Raw genomic sequence first — 18129 nt, 5'->3', positions numbered from 1 at the left:
AAACTTTTTATTCCATGCTATTCTGAGAGTATAGAGGATTCTGGATTTCATTAGTCATTTGTTCTTTTGAGGGTTTCATAATTTCCTTGAAGGTTTAGTATTTATCCTTCATTCTAGTGAGTTAGGATCCTTTCTATTGACTTATTTATTGGTATAACCTGTTTTTGATTTTTTTTTTCTTCCTGCCAAACTCCTGGAAAAAGCTGTCTACACTTGTTACCTCTACATTGTTTTTTTCTTATTTTTTAATTAAGCCTTTACTATTTGGCTTCTGATATTCCAGACACTGCAAAATTACCAGTAATCTAGTGATTATCAAGTCTAATCATATTTTCTCAATCTTTATTCATTTTAATCTCTCTACTTCATTTGATGTTATTGACTACCCTCCTCACCTTTAACTCTGTTTCTTCTCTATGTTTTTCCTCCATGGTTTTCCTATGTGTTTGGTATTTGTCAGTCTATAGCTAGATGATTATTCTTACTGCCCTATCTGTGAGTATTCCCCAAGCTGTCTTCTTTTCTGAGCATTGCTCTCTTATCATAAGTCAGTTTTGTTATAACTTAAGATATATGTTCCTAAAAGTCATCATGCTATGTCAAATTGCACAATAAAAAAAATAAGGATTTATAGGGAAAATGGGGTTAGGAAATAATACTCAAAAACTGAGTGACATGTAAAAAGAAGATGGGAACCTAATAAACATGGCAGTATAATTGTTTACATGTTAAATGGTAAAGAAATGCATAAATATTACAATAAATAACTGCCTCTGTAGCCTTATGCAGTTGCTTAGCTTATACCCAGGTCTGCTGCTATGGGCTGGTGGAGACTATGACTAAAAAGGTGTGTGTGGTGTGTGTGTGTGTGTGTGTGTGTGTGTGTATGTGTGTTATGGTGTGGTAAAGTACACAAGTGTGGACCAGTCCATATCACATAGTGTCTTCAACACTAGAAGATAGCCAATAAATATGGTACTTTACCTTGAAGAAATCCAGAAGTTAGTTTGTGGAAAGGGGCTTTTGAATACTTTGTCTTTTATACTTAATGTTTTCCACTGTTCCACTGCTCTGTTTCTTAACCAGTACCAAATAGTTTTGATGATTGTTTCCCATCTTTTTACTTCCCTTCTAAATCTTGGTTGCATTGGTTTTGTTTGTGCAAAAAACTTTTTAATTTAATGTAATCAAAAATCCATTTTACTTTTCATAGTATTCTCTATTTCTTGATCATTAATTCCTCCCTTCTCCAAAGATCTGACTGGGTAAACTATTTCTTGCTTTCCTAATTTGCTTATAATATCACCCTCTATGTCTAAGTCATGAACCCTTTTGACCATCTTGGTCTCTACCTAGTTTTCTCTATACTATTTTCCAGATTTCCTAGAAGTTTTTGTCACATAGTGAGTTCTTATCCTTGAAGCTAGGGTCCTTGGATTTATTTTTTATAAATAATATAATATAAATTTATTATATTATAATAATATGTCTTGTATGCCTAACCTATTCCACTGATCCACCACTCTTTCTTAGCCAGTGTCAAATCGTTTTAATGACTATTGCTTTATAAGACAGTTTTATGTCTGATACAGCTAGGTTACCTTTCTTTGCATTTTTCTCCCATTAATTCCCACGTTATTCTTGAACTTATGTTCTTTCAGGTGAATTTTGTTATTTTTTCTGATTCTATAAAATAATTTTTGGTACTTTGATTGGTATGGCCCTGAATATGTAATTTAGGTAGAATTGTCATTTTTATCATATTAGCTTGGACTACCTATAAGCATCTTATATGATAATAGCTTTTACATTTTTCTAAATACTTGTAAAGATAATTTGAACATTCACCTTTGCAAAACCTTATGTTCCCAATTTTTCTCCCCCTGTCTCCCCTTCCCCAGACAGCAAGCAATCCACTATAGGTTAAACATGTGCAATTCTTTTAAACTATTTCCATATTTGTCTTGCCGTGCAAGAAAAATCAGAGAAAAAATCACAAGAAAGAAAAAACAAATAACAAAAAGTGAAAATACTGTGCTTTGATCCACATTCAGTCTCCATAGTTCTTTCTCTGAATGTGGATAACATTTCCTTCAGAAGTCTATTGGAATTGTCTTGAAATGTCTCATTGTTTACATGATTTTTAAAATTCTTTTTGAGCTCTTCTATTGCCTGGAATCAATTTATAATTTAATTTGAGACTTTGGATCCAGGAATTTTGATTTTGCTTTCTTCTCAATGTGTTTAGATCTTCCTTATCGTCTTAGTAGCTTTCAGAATTTTCTAGTCTATTCCTTGACTTTTAAGTTTGTGCTAAAATGGGGCTTTTTGCCCCAAAGAGAAGGGGCACTGTCCCAAGCTTCAGGTTTTCTATACAGAAGCAGTTCTGGGAACCTGTAAGTTTTTGACCCTGAGAACTCTCCTGTACTGTGTACTGATTTGTGAGTGACCACAGGAATGCTTTTCAATCCTGGAACTGTGACATGGTCACACTGGTCCCGTGGTGACACACAGTTGCTAGTGTTCCTCATACTGGGACTAAAACCCAGGACTGATAGATGTTCAAGTACAGGCAACTCAACAGTCTTGCCCCATGGTGGCAGCAGAGGAACTGTTGTAAATCTCCTTCTGATGCATTGTCTGATCCCCTTACACCTGTGGCTTACTGTTGCCACTGATTCAGTCCTTTCAAGGCCTGTTCCTGCTTTCCTGGGGCCCTGTCTGCCTGGTGCAGACTGTGCTGGACTGTTCTCCTCTCCTGGTACAACAGATCTTTCCTGTCGACCTTCTAAGTTGTCTTGAGCTAGAAAAAAGTTTCATTCCATCATTTTGTGAGTTTTGTGGCTCTAGAATTTGTTTTAGAATCCATTATTTAAAGGTATTTGTTGGGATTTGGGGTAGAGTTCAGGTGAATTTCTGCCTATACTCTGTTGTTTTGGCACTGTCTTCCAACCCAGTTGTCTTTTAAAAAATTTCTCTCTAACTTTTGAATCTAGTGGGATACTGAAAACTTCTTTAATATTTTTGACATACAAGTTCAGTAGATACATACTTTTTTTGTTTGTTTGAATAATTGATTTTGTTGTTTCTTATATTTAGTACCTGATTCTCAAGCTTGAAAGGCCTGCTATAGTCCAGAGCATCACATTTGGAAAATATGAGAAGACTCATGTTTGCAATTTAAAGAAATTTAAAGTCTTCGGTGGGATGAATGAAGAAAATATGACCGAGCTTTTATCTAGGTAAGTTGTGATTTGGGGAAGTAAACAGTCAACATAAATAATGTGGTTGACACAGCACAGTTTTTTAATAGTTGTGATTATTCAGGGTTGAACTTATTTGACTTGATTTTTTTTTCCCTCTCAATGTGATTTGTAATATAGTAGCACCTTAAAATTAATGTTTTAAAACGTTATTTTAGATAGTATATTTACCATAACCAAAGAATTTTTCTTTACTTTTTCCCCCTTTTATTATAAAAGGAAAAAAATTAATACTTTAGTAGTTCTCTATTAATTTTAAGTAATCATTACTAAATAAAGCAGACTTTATTATAGTGATGATATGCTACATCGATCATTGTTTCCAGACTTGAAAATTATAGTGAGATCTACAATTTTCAGTCTAATGTTAGTATGAGGGAAGTCATATTATGAATTTGGGCTAACAGAAAAGAACAAAAATTACAGTGAATGGATTTAGATTTTTTTCCTTTGCATTATCTTCTAAGACCCCAATGAATTAGTTACAATCAATTTGAATTTACATAAGTCACTGTGGAAATTTAAGGCCACATATGAGCCATGACACTAATCTCATATTTAACATATAAGTAAAATATTTCATATCCAATGTAAATAGAAATTTGTGATATCTTGTTGTTAACTATTTTAATTTCATTGGTGTTAAGATGATGTCAGTTGTTTAAGGAATTATTTGAACTTAGGAAGAAAGAATGAGTATTATTGGAATGACTACAACCAGTGGACAATAGAGATTTGAAAATGAGTGAAATTGAGAAAGAAGCAGTGAATTAATGATTAGGTTTGAATCATTTCATTTTTGTGAAATATCTAATATTAATTGTTTATCAAAGTTTTTTAAATCAAATAAATAAATGGGATACATTTCCTACCTTTTCTATAATAACTGATAGTCCCTTCCTTTGTGTCATCTATTTTTTAAGTCTTTGAGATATGATTTTCAAGAGATTATGTTGTATAGATAAAAGCAGTTGAACTTAAGGTACACATATTTTAGCCTTACATTTGTATTCTTAAATTCACAACAAACTTTTGACATTATAAGTAGTTATAACAGTAATTGTTTTGTTTCATATGATGCTAAATTGGATTTTGACATAGTCACATCCAAATTAGAAATTATGACAATGCATTATAGAAATTTAAGTATTTCAAACATCTCTTAAAATATCATGCGATTGCTGAGTGGGTTCATGTCAATTTCACATATATTATAAATGGGAGAAAAGGAGGCATAGAGATGTTAAATAATTTGCTCATTGTCATACTGGTTCAGTGATAAAGCTGGATATAGAATTAGGAGTCTTAAAGTTACAGTCCCATCCTTTAACAACTAGTTCCACACTGCCTTTAGCACTTACTAAACATTAATGAAATGAATCTAGCATCATAATACTTTTTCCTTTATTGTATCTAGTAGTGTTGAGCAATGAAGTCAGATTTGGTAACTTTATTTATTTTTTCTCACAGTGGCTTAAAGAATGATTATAACAAAGAGACATTCACCTTGAAGCATAAAATCGATGAACAGATGTTCCCATGTCGATTCATTAAAATAGGTAATTTCTTTTAGCATTCTGGGATAAAAATAAATTTTCTATATACTATTTCCCATATTGAAACTGATAAATTTTGTTTTATTCAAGTAGAATGTTTCTTTTTGTAGCTTCCCTATTTGAAAGTTTCTTGTAAAATCACTTGAGCTATATTATAATTCAATAGTGCTGGTCTTGGGTAAAATTAGCTACTTCTATCATATCTGGACATCAAATGCCAGTGACTGCTTGAAAGCCCATATAACTATTTAGCCAGCTCTTTTTGGTGTGGAAATATCAACACTTGCTGCCTTCAAATTAGATCATTTTTAGAATATTTTGCACTAATTTGAGTTTTCCAGGAAAGTTGAGTGTCATTGTTATAACTTTCTAAATATTTTTTGTTGTTAAAATGAGATGGGGTTGCCCAGATTCTTCCCAAATAAAAATAAAGCGATTTTGTGCAGATGGCAATAATTTATCTGTCAGGGATTTTTTATGTAGCTGCTATTCTTTCTTAACTAAGAATTTTTCAGTGATATTTAAAAAAAAAGAAATATATGAGATTTCTCAAGACCAAATATATGGGAAGAAAGGAGAACCAGCACTCACAACAACCCTCTCCCTCGTTTATTTTACTTTTTCTTCTGTGATTAGCTTAGACCCATGTATTAATTAGAAAAAAAAATCTTGCTTCTGGGATAGTATTTTTCATTTGCAACTCTAGTCATTATTCTAATAGAGAAGCAGTGTGGTATAGTGAAAGGAGTAATGTACTCAAGAATCAGAAGATGTCAGTTTTAGTCCTGGGTCAGCGTCTTACTGATTGTGTGACCATGGGCAAATCATTTAACTACTCTGATATAACATGGGAGTAATAGTTGCACCATTTCACCAGGTTCAGATGAGAAAGAATTTTTTTATTGGTACTTAGGTTAAGGGAATTTACTGTTTGACTAAATAATTAATTTTTAATATATTTTGTTATTTATTAATTGTATTATTTATTAATGTAATTTGATGTTATAGAAGGTAGTAATCAAGAGCTATATTTTTGCTCAGTATTAGAAAATGAATACTGCTTTTCACAATTGCTTGAATTTGTGTGTCAGGTGAGAGTTGGACTGGATGGCTTCTGAGGCCCTGTCCAGCTCAAAGGTTCAATGACTATGAAACTAAACCCATACTATTTTTTATTGAAATATATTTGACAACAAGTTAATGGAATATTTACAGTGACTTCTGAAATTGTTTTTCCCCAGATATATTTTCTTAATATAGACAAGAATTTTTCTATTGCATAGGGCATTGTAGACATATTTTCCTGCACTGTTGATAAACCTATTGACTAATAATAACAGCTTTGAGGATCTAAGGACAGAAAAAAAATAATTCTGCTAAAGAATTACAATCCATGAGCAGTGTTGAAATAGTAATATACTTGTACTGTTGTCTCTTGATTAGAATTTCATTTCTACTTGAGTTCTTTTTGACCTTATTTCCTACTTCTCACTTATTAATAGGTAGTTACCCTCATTTAGTGAGGAAGCAGCTGCTTTTAACAGCTTAGTTTGCTCAACTCCTACATTGTATTTCTAGCCTTAAATTTAAGTGTTTATCTACTTTTCTTAGATTTTGTAGTACTTTTTTGTATTTTATATAATTTTATTGGTCTTATGTTGTATCTTTTTTATTGTGTAAGATCTGTGAATTAATATATTTGTATTTACATTAAATATATTTTGTATTATTCATTGTTTTACATTTTTCCAAATGTTTTATCTCACCTCATTTTGAAGAGAGCATAGAATAAATTGTCAACGGCAATTACTTATTTTTTGTTATTGAAAATTTTCAAGAGAAGTCAACTTTTTCTTCTTGGTTGACTAACTAAATAGGTATTTTATTAATATTCTGTGCATAACAACATATTGTCTAGGTAAAGTATTTTAAAAAATAAGAAAGGAGCAGGAATCAGTAATACAACCAGAATGACTACAAGCTAATCCTCTTGATGCTTATGCATGTTATGTCACTAAATTTATAGGCGAATTACATTTGTTCATTTTTCTTTCCTACCTTTGTATACCTCATGTTTTCTTAGGGTTAGGGAAAAGCTTTTTGATAACAACAAACATACAGAGAATGGTCCTTATGATAATACATTTTCATATAGCTCTTAAGTTTTTCGCAGCACTTTGGTCTCAGCAACCCTATGAGATACCCAGTTAAAAATTATTATTCCTTACTTACAGCTGAGGAAATTGAGGTGAACATAGCTTTTGGAATTGGACCTAGTTTTTATGACCATAAGTCCAGTATGCCTCTCTTATGCAAAGTGGAATTTCACAAAGCTGCCAGAGTAGTGAAACCTATCTTATAATAAAGAGTATCAGTTCTATTAATTTCTTTGTAAAATAAAGAAAAATATATTAAGTTATTGGGGATAGTTGCAGATGATCTCTTGAAGTCACCTGTAGTTCCAAGATCTGAGTCTTCACAAAACAAAGTCATTTTTTGGACTTTGTTTAAATAGCATTTGTTAATATTGATTTGTTCCATTTTCAGTGTCTTTTAATAATTGCAATTTTTTTTTTGCCTAAGTTTCTGCTTCCATGTAGTTATACCATGTAAATATCACCAATCCTGCACTTCTTATTTCAGTCTTTCATTTCATTTCACTGAGGATTTAATGTTTTAGGGAAAAAATGCCTAATTTAACATTCTTGTTTGACCTGGTTGACTGTGGAGAGAAAAAAGCTGTAAACAGGCCCAAATGGGACCTAATTTTTAGCACCTACACCAACAAATTTGAGGCTTTGAAAAACTAAAATGGTAACCAATCTCTGCAGAAAAGTTTGGGGACCTTTCAGATAGGAAATATAAAATAAAATATTTTGAAGAGTTTAGAGTTATATTGAAAAAACAGGTAAAATAAATAGAGAACATTTCAAGACTTGTGGTCCTCCTTGCTCTACCCATAATGCTTTAATTCTTCAAATTTCACTAAATTTTTTTATTTTAAATATGTATTAGTTCCAAAGAGAGAGCTTTAAATCACGTATGTGTGCAAAATTATGAAACTGTGACTTCTTAGATTGAGAATTTCTTTGCATTGGTAATGCAGGAAATTTGCAATTTAAATTTAGTGAGTGGATTCATTTACCCATATTTTATATACTCAAGTGATTTGAAGTGGTTTTGTATGTTGATAAAAACAGGTTTTTGTTCCTTAATTTTATAGGGATATTTTTTTTGGTTATATGAGAAATTCTTTTTATGAAAAGATAGAATGTCTATAGGTTTCTATAAATGTATTTTATAGAAAATTGATGGCATCTTTTTCATCCTTTGACTGGATCAGGACAAATTTTCCCTGTACCTTTTGTTTGTCTTGTTGTCTTCCAGAAGGTAACATTTATTGGCACAGGTAATATACTCCATGGCAATTTGACTAGGTCAAATTACTAGAAAAGAGATCTTGTGAGTGTTAGTTTTAAATTATCTGTTTATCAAAAATTAAGGATAATTTGGCAGACTTTTTTTTTTTTAGATAACTCTTATGTTGTGGCAAAAGCACTGAAAAAAAGTCAGAAAAACCTGGATTCAAATTTTGGCTCTGTTATCTATTAGCCAAAGAATTGTAGGCATTTTATTTTATTTTTCTGATCCTCTTTTTTCATCTGTTAGATATATCATTATGACTTGTAGGGATCAAATGAAACACTATAGTGTAAACCTTAAAGCTATCCAAGTGTTAGCTAATAATATGATTATAATTTTTATTGGTGGATATGTTATTAGTGGGATGTCTAGAATACATAGACCGCACTGATTTTTTTATAGGTCATATTTGCATATGCATATTTGTACTTTGCACTGAATTGTTTTGTCATTATTCCAGGGTTGTGATTCTTGTTTTTTCAGATAAGCAGTATGAGAGTAGAAAAAGAATGTTGGCTGCCTTTGGTCAGGAAATCTGAGCTCATTTCCCATTTCTTACTGGCCTCTTTTCTCTCTTTGGTACCGTGGTCATGGGCAGATCACTGAGCTTCTGTAGGCTTCCACTGCCATGTATATAAATATGCGTGATAATCTTGCATTTCCACTTCCCTACTTCCTTGTTTTGTGGAAGGTACTTAGTAAACTTTAAAATACTGTAGAAATGTAAGTTGTTTTACTATATTGTTGTAAAAAACCTTGAGCACATCAGGTGTATCATAAACATTCAAAGCATCCAGCTGCATGCTGAGCAAATGAATCACAAAATTCAGAAGTAAACAAGTGCAGTGAACTCATCAAAATTCTGTTAGTAAAATGTATATAAATGATAAACTAGAAAAAATGAGGAGCATGATGGGATCACTGGTAATTAAATTGGAGATAGTTGATGTATTAACCTGCATTATTTTGTTGGAATAATGCCTATATCTGTCCTAGAACACATCATCTTCTCAAAATCACTCCTACTCCTGACTTCTCCATTTCAGTTCATTGTGCCACCATTCTTCCAGAAGTCCAAGTTTATAACTTAAAAATCATTCTTCATTTTTCACTCTTATCTTGCTTCCCATTGTGAAATCATGTTAATTTTTGATCAGTGCCATGGTCACCTGTTGCATTCCCTGGTCTTGCATCTTCATACAGCTACCAAATTGATGCTCTTAAAAGCTCAGGTTTCACTGTGCTACCCAGAAAATTGCAGTGGTTCTCTATTGTTTTTAGAATAAAATACAAATGCCTCTATTTATCATTCAAAATCTGACTTCAGGCTGTGTTTCCAAGTTGATTACATGTTCTTCTCTTGCACCCACTCTAAGTTCTAGCCAAATTGGCTGTTCCCCATATAAAACATTCCATCTTTTTGGCTCCATGCCTTTTCACAGTGTGTGTGTGTGTGTGTGTGTGTGTGTGTGTGTGTGTGTGTGTGTGTGTCCATCTCATGATTGATTAGAATATACTTAATTCAGTTCATTTGAACTACATGCCAGGCACAGTGCTAGATGCTAGAGTTACAAAGATGAAAATTAATTTGTAAGAAATAACGCTTGCCCTTAAAGAACTTACATTCTGCTATCTGCAACTTGTACACAAATCAGCAGATAAGAGATAAATACAAAGTAATTGGTGGGAGAGGGCAAGGGGAGATGAAGACTAACAACTAGGGGAATTAGGAAGATCTTCTTTCCCTCTTCTATCTATTCATGTTCGTGGAAGGCTCTGAAATATAAATAATAAAAAGATGGCTATTTGTGCTTGCCTTCTTAATCGCACCACCACCACCACCATTCCCCACAATCAAATGACCTATTCCTATAATCCTGTCCCATTTATCTTTGCACATAAGCCCTCCAGTTGCCTTTTGTCTTTGTACAGTTTATTAGGGTGCTGTTTATCACAGCTATGGCACCCCTCCCCTTCCAGGCAGGGAGTAGGTAGAAAAGATGCCCATGGCCAAAACCTAGTGGTTGATTTCCTCCTCATTCTTCATTAGTTGGAAGTGCTCCTTCCTACTGCCTATAGGATTTCTTTTGAGTTTCATATAGCCTGTTGGTCTAGCTCATATCCCAGAGGTCCTAGCAGTCCAGCTTGTACCTGTGTAGGAGCTTGGTAAGGAAGCTCCACATAGTTGGATCTGTCATGGTTCACAACTCAGATGGTCTTCTTTCTTTTGCAACCTATCGGAAAACCATCTACAATTTAAAACAAAACACAATTTTCTTTTTGGAATTAAACCTTTTAAAATCTTGACACCTTAACAAGTAAGGATCGGAGACAGTCCAAAAGATTTGAGAGAAAGAAGGAACTAATTTTGTACTCATAAGGGAAATGAGTTCTAACCAAAAAGAGGGAGATTCCCTCTAGGAATCCTGAAACAGAGCTTTAATCTTTTTTGCATTAAATAAAAATAGAAGGGGCTCTTGCTGAATATTTCTCTCTCTCTGGGCTACAGTCCAACTTCAACTCCCAAATTTTCTGGGCTATAACCTGACCTCAACCCTTAAATGCTTTACCTCTACTTTTTCAAATCTTTAGTTTGCTGAATGGTTCAGCTCAAGTGCCATTCCTTCTTTCCTACTGAAGCCTTATTGCTTTTATGTATATTTACTTATCAATGGATATATGTCTCTCTACCTCCAACAAGGTAAACTATTTGAAAGCAGGAATTATTATTATTATTATTAGTCTTTTTATTCCTAGTTCCTAGCATAGTCCCTGACACATAGTAGACTTTTAATAAATATTTGTTTAAATATAATTGACTAATTGTTTAACTTTTAAATAATTTGGTCTTTTGGTCATACTTTTTGTATTCTTAATTTCATTGAGCTTACCTATATTTGGAGATGGGAAATCAAATACAAAATAAAAAAGTTTTTTAAATTTAGTTTTAAAACTCTAAAATTTTATAATATTAAAAATATAAAAAAAATTTTTTTTGGAGTCCAGAGGTATCTATTTTGGATCTCTTTCTTTGTTACTTGTATAGTACTCTATCTTTGTAGTGTTCCTTGTCTCTGCTCTTGCAAATATTTATTTTGTCTTCCTAACTAGGTTATAAGCTCCTTGAGGGCATAGATAAACCTTACATGTTTTTCCCCTCCCGCTTAATGGTATTTTATTTTTTTCCCAATCACATGTAGAGATAGTTTTCAGCCTTCGTTTTTGTAAGATATTAAGTTCCAAATTTTTCCTCTTTCCTACTCTCTTCTCAAGACAGTCAGCAATATGATTTAGGTTATACATGTACAATCAGTTGAACATTTAACATGTTGTAAAAGAAAACTAGAACAACAAAAAAATGAAAATAGTATGCTTCAATCTCCACTCCAATCTCTCTAGTTTATTCTCTGGATGACAATGGCCTTTTTCATCACAAGTCTATTGGAATTGTCTTGGATCACTGTATTGCTGAGAAGACCTAAGTCTTATTATAGTTGATGATCACATAATATTGCTCACATGATGTTCTCTTGATTCTGCTTACTTCACTCAGCATCAGTTCATGTCTATATTCCTTTCCCCTTCCTTCAAGAACATAAATTGTTTGAGGGCAGAGACAATTGCAAGGTGTAATACAAAGTAATTTTTATTAGGTGGCAGGAGGAAAGACACCAACAACTGGACAGATCAGAAGAGGCATTGTTTGGCACTACTGCTACAAAGATGCAAAGAGGAGGAACGGAATATTAGATAATCTGCAACGTGGAGTGCATAAATTGGAGCAGAAGGCAGGTTTTAAATAAAGTTCTGAACAGGGAAATTTGTATTTTGTTCTGGAGACAATAGAAAACCACTGCTGCATTTGGGGCAGAAAGAATTCTTTGACATGGTCAGCCCATTGCTTTAAGAATATAAATTTTAACTGTTTAGATAATGAATTGGTAAAAAAGAGGCTGCAATATAGGAAGTCTAGTTAGAATGCTTTTGTAATACTACAAATGATAGGTGAGGAGAGCTTGAATTAGAGTAGTTGTGGTCTGAGGAAAGAGATTTGACAGAGAGTGTGGAGAGAGAATGAACAGATCTTAGCAATTGATTGGCTAGGGAAGAGGAAAGTAAGAGTGAGGAATAAAGAATGAATTCTAGATTGTAAATCTTGGAGACTAGGTGATATATCACAGAAATTAGGGAAGGGACTTTAGGGAAAGATAGTGAGTTCTATTTTGGACATGGTAAATTTGAAATGTCTGTGGGACATTTTGGGGCAACTAAGTGGGGCAGTGGATTGAACACTTGGAATCAGCAAAACCTGAGTTCAAGTCTAGCCTCAAACATAGCTATGTGACCCTGGGCCCAGAGTTAGTCCTTTAACTCTCTTGGCTTGTTTCCTCATCTTGCAAAAGGAGCTGGAGAAGGAAATGGCAAAAAACCCCAGTATCTTTGGCAAGAAAACCCCAAATGGGGCACAAAGAGTTAGACACTCCTGGAAGTACTGAACAGCAAATGGGACATTAAGTTCAAAATATCTAATAGGTGATAGAAGGATTAGAAGAGAATAGAATTGGGTATGGTTTGGTTTTTTTTGTTGTTGTTGTTGTTTGATAGTCATTTGTATAGTGATGATAGGCAAACCTATAAGGGGCTAACTGAGGACTCAGAACTATATTAAATATCCATAGAATATTTATAGGATTTGGGGTTAAGAATAGGACTTTAAAAATCAAGCAACTCCTTTATTTTAATAATAAAGAAACAGACACCAGGAGAGATTATGTGCAGTCATCCAGTAGTAAATAGGAAACACAAAGCTTCAAACCCAGTTTTCTTGACTCTTTTGACTATACCATATTGTTTATTGCCATTTTACCAATGTGAATGCTTAGATACAGAAAAGTTAAATGACTTTCTCCAGAATACAGAGCTAGTGAGTATATGATCCTAGGCTTTGATTAATTTAAGCATTTTTAAAGTATTCTTGAGGTGTCACTTTACACAGTTTATAGTCAGTTGCCTGTTATTTCTGTTCTACCACCACAGTATCTCACACATCTTATCCCTTTCTTCCACTCATGTGGTTACTATCCTAGTTCAGTGTTATGTCTTAACTATTGTATTTATTTGCCTCTTAATTGGTCTTCTTGCTTCAAGTATTTTTCCTTCTTCATTTCCTTCTTTATTTAATGCAAAAGTGATTTTCCTAAAGCAAAGATCTGATCATATTTTCCCCAGACTCCAGTTTTTCCTTATTTGCAAATAGTTTCAAATAGAAACTCTGCTCTGTCATTTACACCTCTTCACAATTTGACTCAACCTATTTTTTCAGCATTATTATACATTATAATATTATACATTATACATCTTTATGTAGGCTTTTTTTTTCCCTGAGGCAATTGGGGTTAAGTGATTTGCTAGGAAGTGTTAAGTGTCTGGGGTCAAATTTGAACTCAGGTCCTCTTGACTTCAGAGCTGGTGCTCTATCCACTGTGCCACCTAGCTGCTCCTTTATGTACTTTTTGATGGAGCTAACTTGCTTTCTCCATCTTGTGTACTTTTGCCCTGACTGTGTCTTGTGCCTAGAATTCATTCCCTTTTCACTATTTCCTCTTAAAATTTGTTTCCTTCAAAACTCATCTGAAACATCATCCTTAACCCGAAACATTTCTTGATTCTATCTACCCTTTGCTGCTGCTATCTTTCCTCTCAATTTACTGTTTATTTTGTATGTATTCTATAGATATATGTTATCTTGTTTGATTTAAGATAACGTAATAAAAGATCTGTGAGATCTGGAACTGTTTGTTTCTTTTTTTTTTTTTTTTTTTAGAATCGTTCTTTCCTCAGCTTCTAGCATAGTAGTAGCTATTTAAGAAGTTTATTGGTTTATTGGTTTGTTGACTTGATTGGAGGGCCAATTGATTTGTTAATTTGATGTTAAGAAGGGAGTTTCATAGGCATTAGGATAGCAGGGAAGGTTTTCAGGGAGATAATATGACAAGACAGTTGTAAGCAAGATTAATTTGGCAGTGGTGTCAGGTTTGGATTAGAGCAGGAAGAGATATGAAAATTGACTTGAAGGATATTTTATTAGTTCGGGAGGATATTAATGAAGGCCTGTGTCTTTATGTTAACTTTCAATGTGAGAAGAAAGTGCAGATATAAGAAAGAACTTCTTGTCCCTCTCTTTCTCTCTCCCCCCCTCCCCCATTCTTCTCTCTTATTTCTGTATTTAAGTGCATTCTAGATTGAATAGATTTTTGTGAAACAGACTTTTAAAAACCTTATCACCATCTTTAACATTCTGAAGAAAGATGTGGTTTAAGGGTTCTTTTGCTTGTCATTTGAATATTGATGCGACCGTTTTTTTTTTTTTTTTTTTTACTTATGCTTTTGTAGAGATTCATTTTTATAATTCAAATACAAAAAAAGGTAAAATGCCTTGTTAGATGTATCTTTCCTTGAATCTCACAGTTTTTGTGTGTGTGAGGTCTATATAGTAGAATGGCAGAGTGAAGAGTATTCTGAGTTCATTGAATCCAGCAGATCTGGATTCAGATCCTCACTTACTAGTTCTGCTAGTCTTTTTAGGCAGGTAAGACACTGTATCTCTATCTTTCCTAGGCAGCTTCCTATAATTGATCTACTAAATCATAGTTTGGATGTGATTTATCTTCTGATCTATCCCATTGGAGAAGGTTCCCATAAACAAATCTCTAGATTATAGATTACTCCTGGGTTTCCTATACTAGTAGCTTTTTTTTTGTTTGTTTGTTATTTTGTAGTATTCTATTTGGAATGTACAGATTTTAAAATGTTTCCTTCTCTTTTCCTTTCTCTTAAGTTCCACTCTTGTCCTGGGGACCCAGCTTTAATTTTAGCATCTGGTATGTTGAACTTAATGGCATTGATGATCCCGATGTTGTGCAACCCTGTCTCAACTGGTATAGCAAGGTAGGACTTAATTTAAAACCCTTTTATTATATTGCCAAAGCCCTGTAAGTTGTTGGTCAATAAAGAAATATTTGTTGAGAATTATATACATTTGACACTGCATTTTCATCCAGAAGATCACTGTTAATTATCATTGCTAAATCAAGAGATAAAATATATATTGACTGTAGAAGAATATATTTAATACACAATATATAAGCTTGTTCTTGATCAGTATGGCACCAGAGTAGAATCTCTAGTCAGTAAATATTTCTTAAGCTTCTACTATGTACCAAGTACTGTACTAAGTGTTGGGAATACAAATAAGAAAAAGATAGCCTGTACCCTCAAAGAACTTACGTTCTCATGAAGAAATACAATTCATTAAGAAAGTAAAAAAAAAAAAAATGGGGGTGAGGCGGATGGTACAGGTATGATAATGATATCTAGAAAATCTGAAGCTAGATTGAGAAGGGAATGAACTTTAGTCTTGGCCCCTTCCCAGAAGGAAAATCTCAGGAGGAACTCACTAGTGGGAGGAAGATGGCATAACAGATATGTTCCAAGGTCAAGAGGACTGAAGGAGCAGCTAAAATGAACAGTGCTTGAACATAGCTCAAAATGGGGGAAAAGATTGTTTTACTTGGTACTCAACTGACCCTTTTAGAGGTTAGACTTCTATTTTATTAAATAAAATGATTATTATAGATTACATCATATTTTGTGCATTATACTTTGAAAATACCATATGTTCATTTCTTATTGGACTTCATTTAACATTGCTTCCAATATTTTAGCTTCCTGTTACGGGAGCCACCTGCCAGTGGCTGCTGGGGATTCAACTCAGACCAGCAGAATAGATCCCTTCGTGTGAGAGGATGATAATGATACAAAGAGACTGAGAAGCAGTTGCATTCTCTGTCCTCTCTCCTCTTCCCTCTTGTCTCCAATTTATTTCATTTCCTATCTACAAGCAACATCTGCATCAGTAAAGGCTGACCTACAACTCCTCAGGGTTGTTATGATTCACAGCTATGGAGGCTTTTGGAGAATTGACCTGCCCTTTCACACTTAGGCATGGTCCTTAACAGCTTCCCTCATCTTCACTCTCTTTTTCCTACCATAACAGATGATATTGAAACATGGATAATAATAACAGTAAGATTTGCTTAGTGCTTTTAAGGTTTAACTGAACACTTTCTAAATGTTATTTTATTTTTTTCTTTTAAAATCCCTGGGGAGTAGGCACTATTATTATATCCTTTTATAAATGAGGAAACTGAGGCTGTCAGAAGTTGTGACTTTCCTAGAGTCACAAAGCTAGTAAGTATCTGTACCGGATTTGATCTTAGGATTTCTTGACTCCAAGCCCAGGACTCTGTCTGCTGTGCTACCTAGTTAACCAGTTCTTTTTGTATAAAAGTACAAACAGCAATTACTTTTTATTTACAAACAAAATTACTTTTTACTTAAAAATAGAATTTCATATGTAGTCGATTTTTAAAAACATATCTGTTATGCCATCCTCCTCCCACTAGTAAGTTCCTCCTGAGGTTTTCCTTCTGGGAAGGGGCCAAGGCTACCCAAATATGTAGCTATTTTTTCAATAGCCACTGTTCAGCTTTGCAACAATAGAAAAGACCCCTCCCTCATCAACAGATTTGCCCAACTTTAGATTGATATTCAAGACAATTTCTTGAGATTCAATTTCCTATTTCCTTCTATGCTTAGACCTTCTTACGTTTGTTTGCTAACCCAGTGATATTGAATCCCCTAAAAACTAAACCACTTTTCTTTTCTGAAGTCTAGAAGATAGCTCCTAGGGAAGTCAGGATGTTTGTTTTATACTCTTATAGACCTTACTGTCTTTATGCCCTTCTGTTTGTTCAGTAAGGGAAATGATTTGTGTCTAGGTCATAGTGATGATAGAGATAAATCTTTTTCAGTTTAGTTCGTAGTTCTCCCATATTAGCAGTTTTGTCCAGGGTGGCAAGAGTTTGAGAACTAATCACTTTTCCTTACCAATGAGTTATAGGGAATGTTCACGGAGGACTAGCATCTCTGGTATAAGGACTTGCCAGGTCCTTTTGAAGGCTATTTATTCACTTTTGGCTGCATTTTATATAGCTTTTACATTAGCATGCACACTCTGATAAACTATCTTGGATGGGCCTTAGACTTGTTGGTGAGTAAGGTGTCTACTCAAGCATGTGAAGACTTTCTTTAGCAGAAGAGGCAAATGAGAATACTTTGTTCCAGTGGTCATGAAAGCAGCTGAAGCAGACACTGGAATGCTTAGCATTTGATCAGACACTGAAGATGCCAAAGCCGTCTTTTACATCCTGGGCCATTGCTATTTGTCCTGACTTTAGTCTTGCCATTGGACTTCAGTGACTGTACAACTCTGCCTCACTTAAGTCCAGTTAATGCATGAGTTAAGTTACCACCTTGGGATGTTCTCTTTAAAAACAAAGAAAAAAACAACAATTATCCTCTGTATTCAGAAACTCTTAAAATACTTCTTATGATAGTCACTAGAGGTGTTGACTTAGTTTATTGGAATCCATTGGTAATATCTCCCAATTGTCAATTTGCTCCTAACTTGCTTCTTGTGGCCTTGAGCTTATTTTCCTTGTGGCATATTCATGAGAATGGCTGAAAAGGCAAAATTGATAGATGATTCTTAGGTTGAGAAAATGTTACTTAAAAGAGATAGGAAAGCATGATATTTTTATATTTTTACCTGTGGAATTCTTTTGTTCTCTCTTAAAACGGTTGCCCTTTTTGGCATTATCCATTTTGACATTTGATGGTTTCATATTCTTATCAGGCAGCTAAGTGTATAGAGCTCTGGATCTGGATTTAGGAAGACCTAAAATTCTCCTTTGGCCTCAGACACTTACTAACTTTGCTCTTGGCAAGTCATAACCCTATTTGCCTAAGTTTCCTCACCTGTATAA

The 18129-nt window shown here is 33.8% G+C and overlaps 1 protein-coding gene across 2 annotated transcripts in view; it reads left to right on the top strand.

Moving 5' to 3' along the window:
• Window positions 1-18129, top strand: part of MKLN1 (muskelin 1) — a 230532-nt gene that overhangs the window by 61845 nt on the left and 150558 nt on the right. For both annotated transcript variants that reach the window (XM_051962233.1, XM_051962232.1), the window contains exons 3-5: window positions 3100-3242; window positions 4734-4822; window positions 15081-15190. In XM_051962233.1, the coding sequence (XP_051818193.1) occupies window positions 3100-3242; window positions 4734-4822; window positions 15081-15190 (342 nt within the window). The remainder of the gene's footprint in view (window positions 1-3099; window positions 3243-4733; window positions 4823-15080; window positions 15191-18129) is intronic.

The sequence above is a fragment of the Antechinus flavipes genome, chromosome 5, assembly GCF_016432865.1.
Source record: "Antechinus flavipes isolate AdamAnt ecotype Samford, QLD, Australia chromosome 5, AdamAnt_v2, whole genome shotgun sequence".
Classification (NCBI taxonomy): domain Eukaryota; kingdom Metazoa; phylum Chordata; class Mammalia; order Dasyuromorphia; family Dasyuridae; genus Antechinus; species Antechinus flavipes.
Note: the sequence above shows the minus strand (reverse complement) of the source record. Positions and strands in the feature narration are given on the sequence as shown.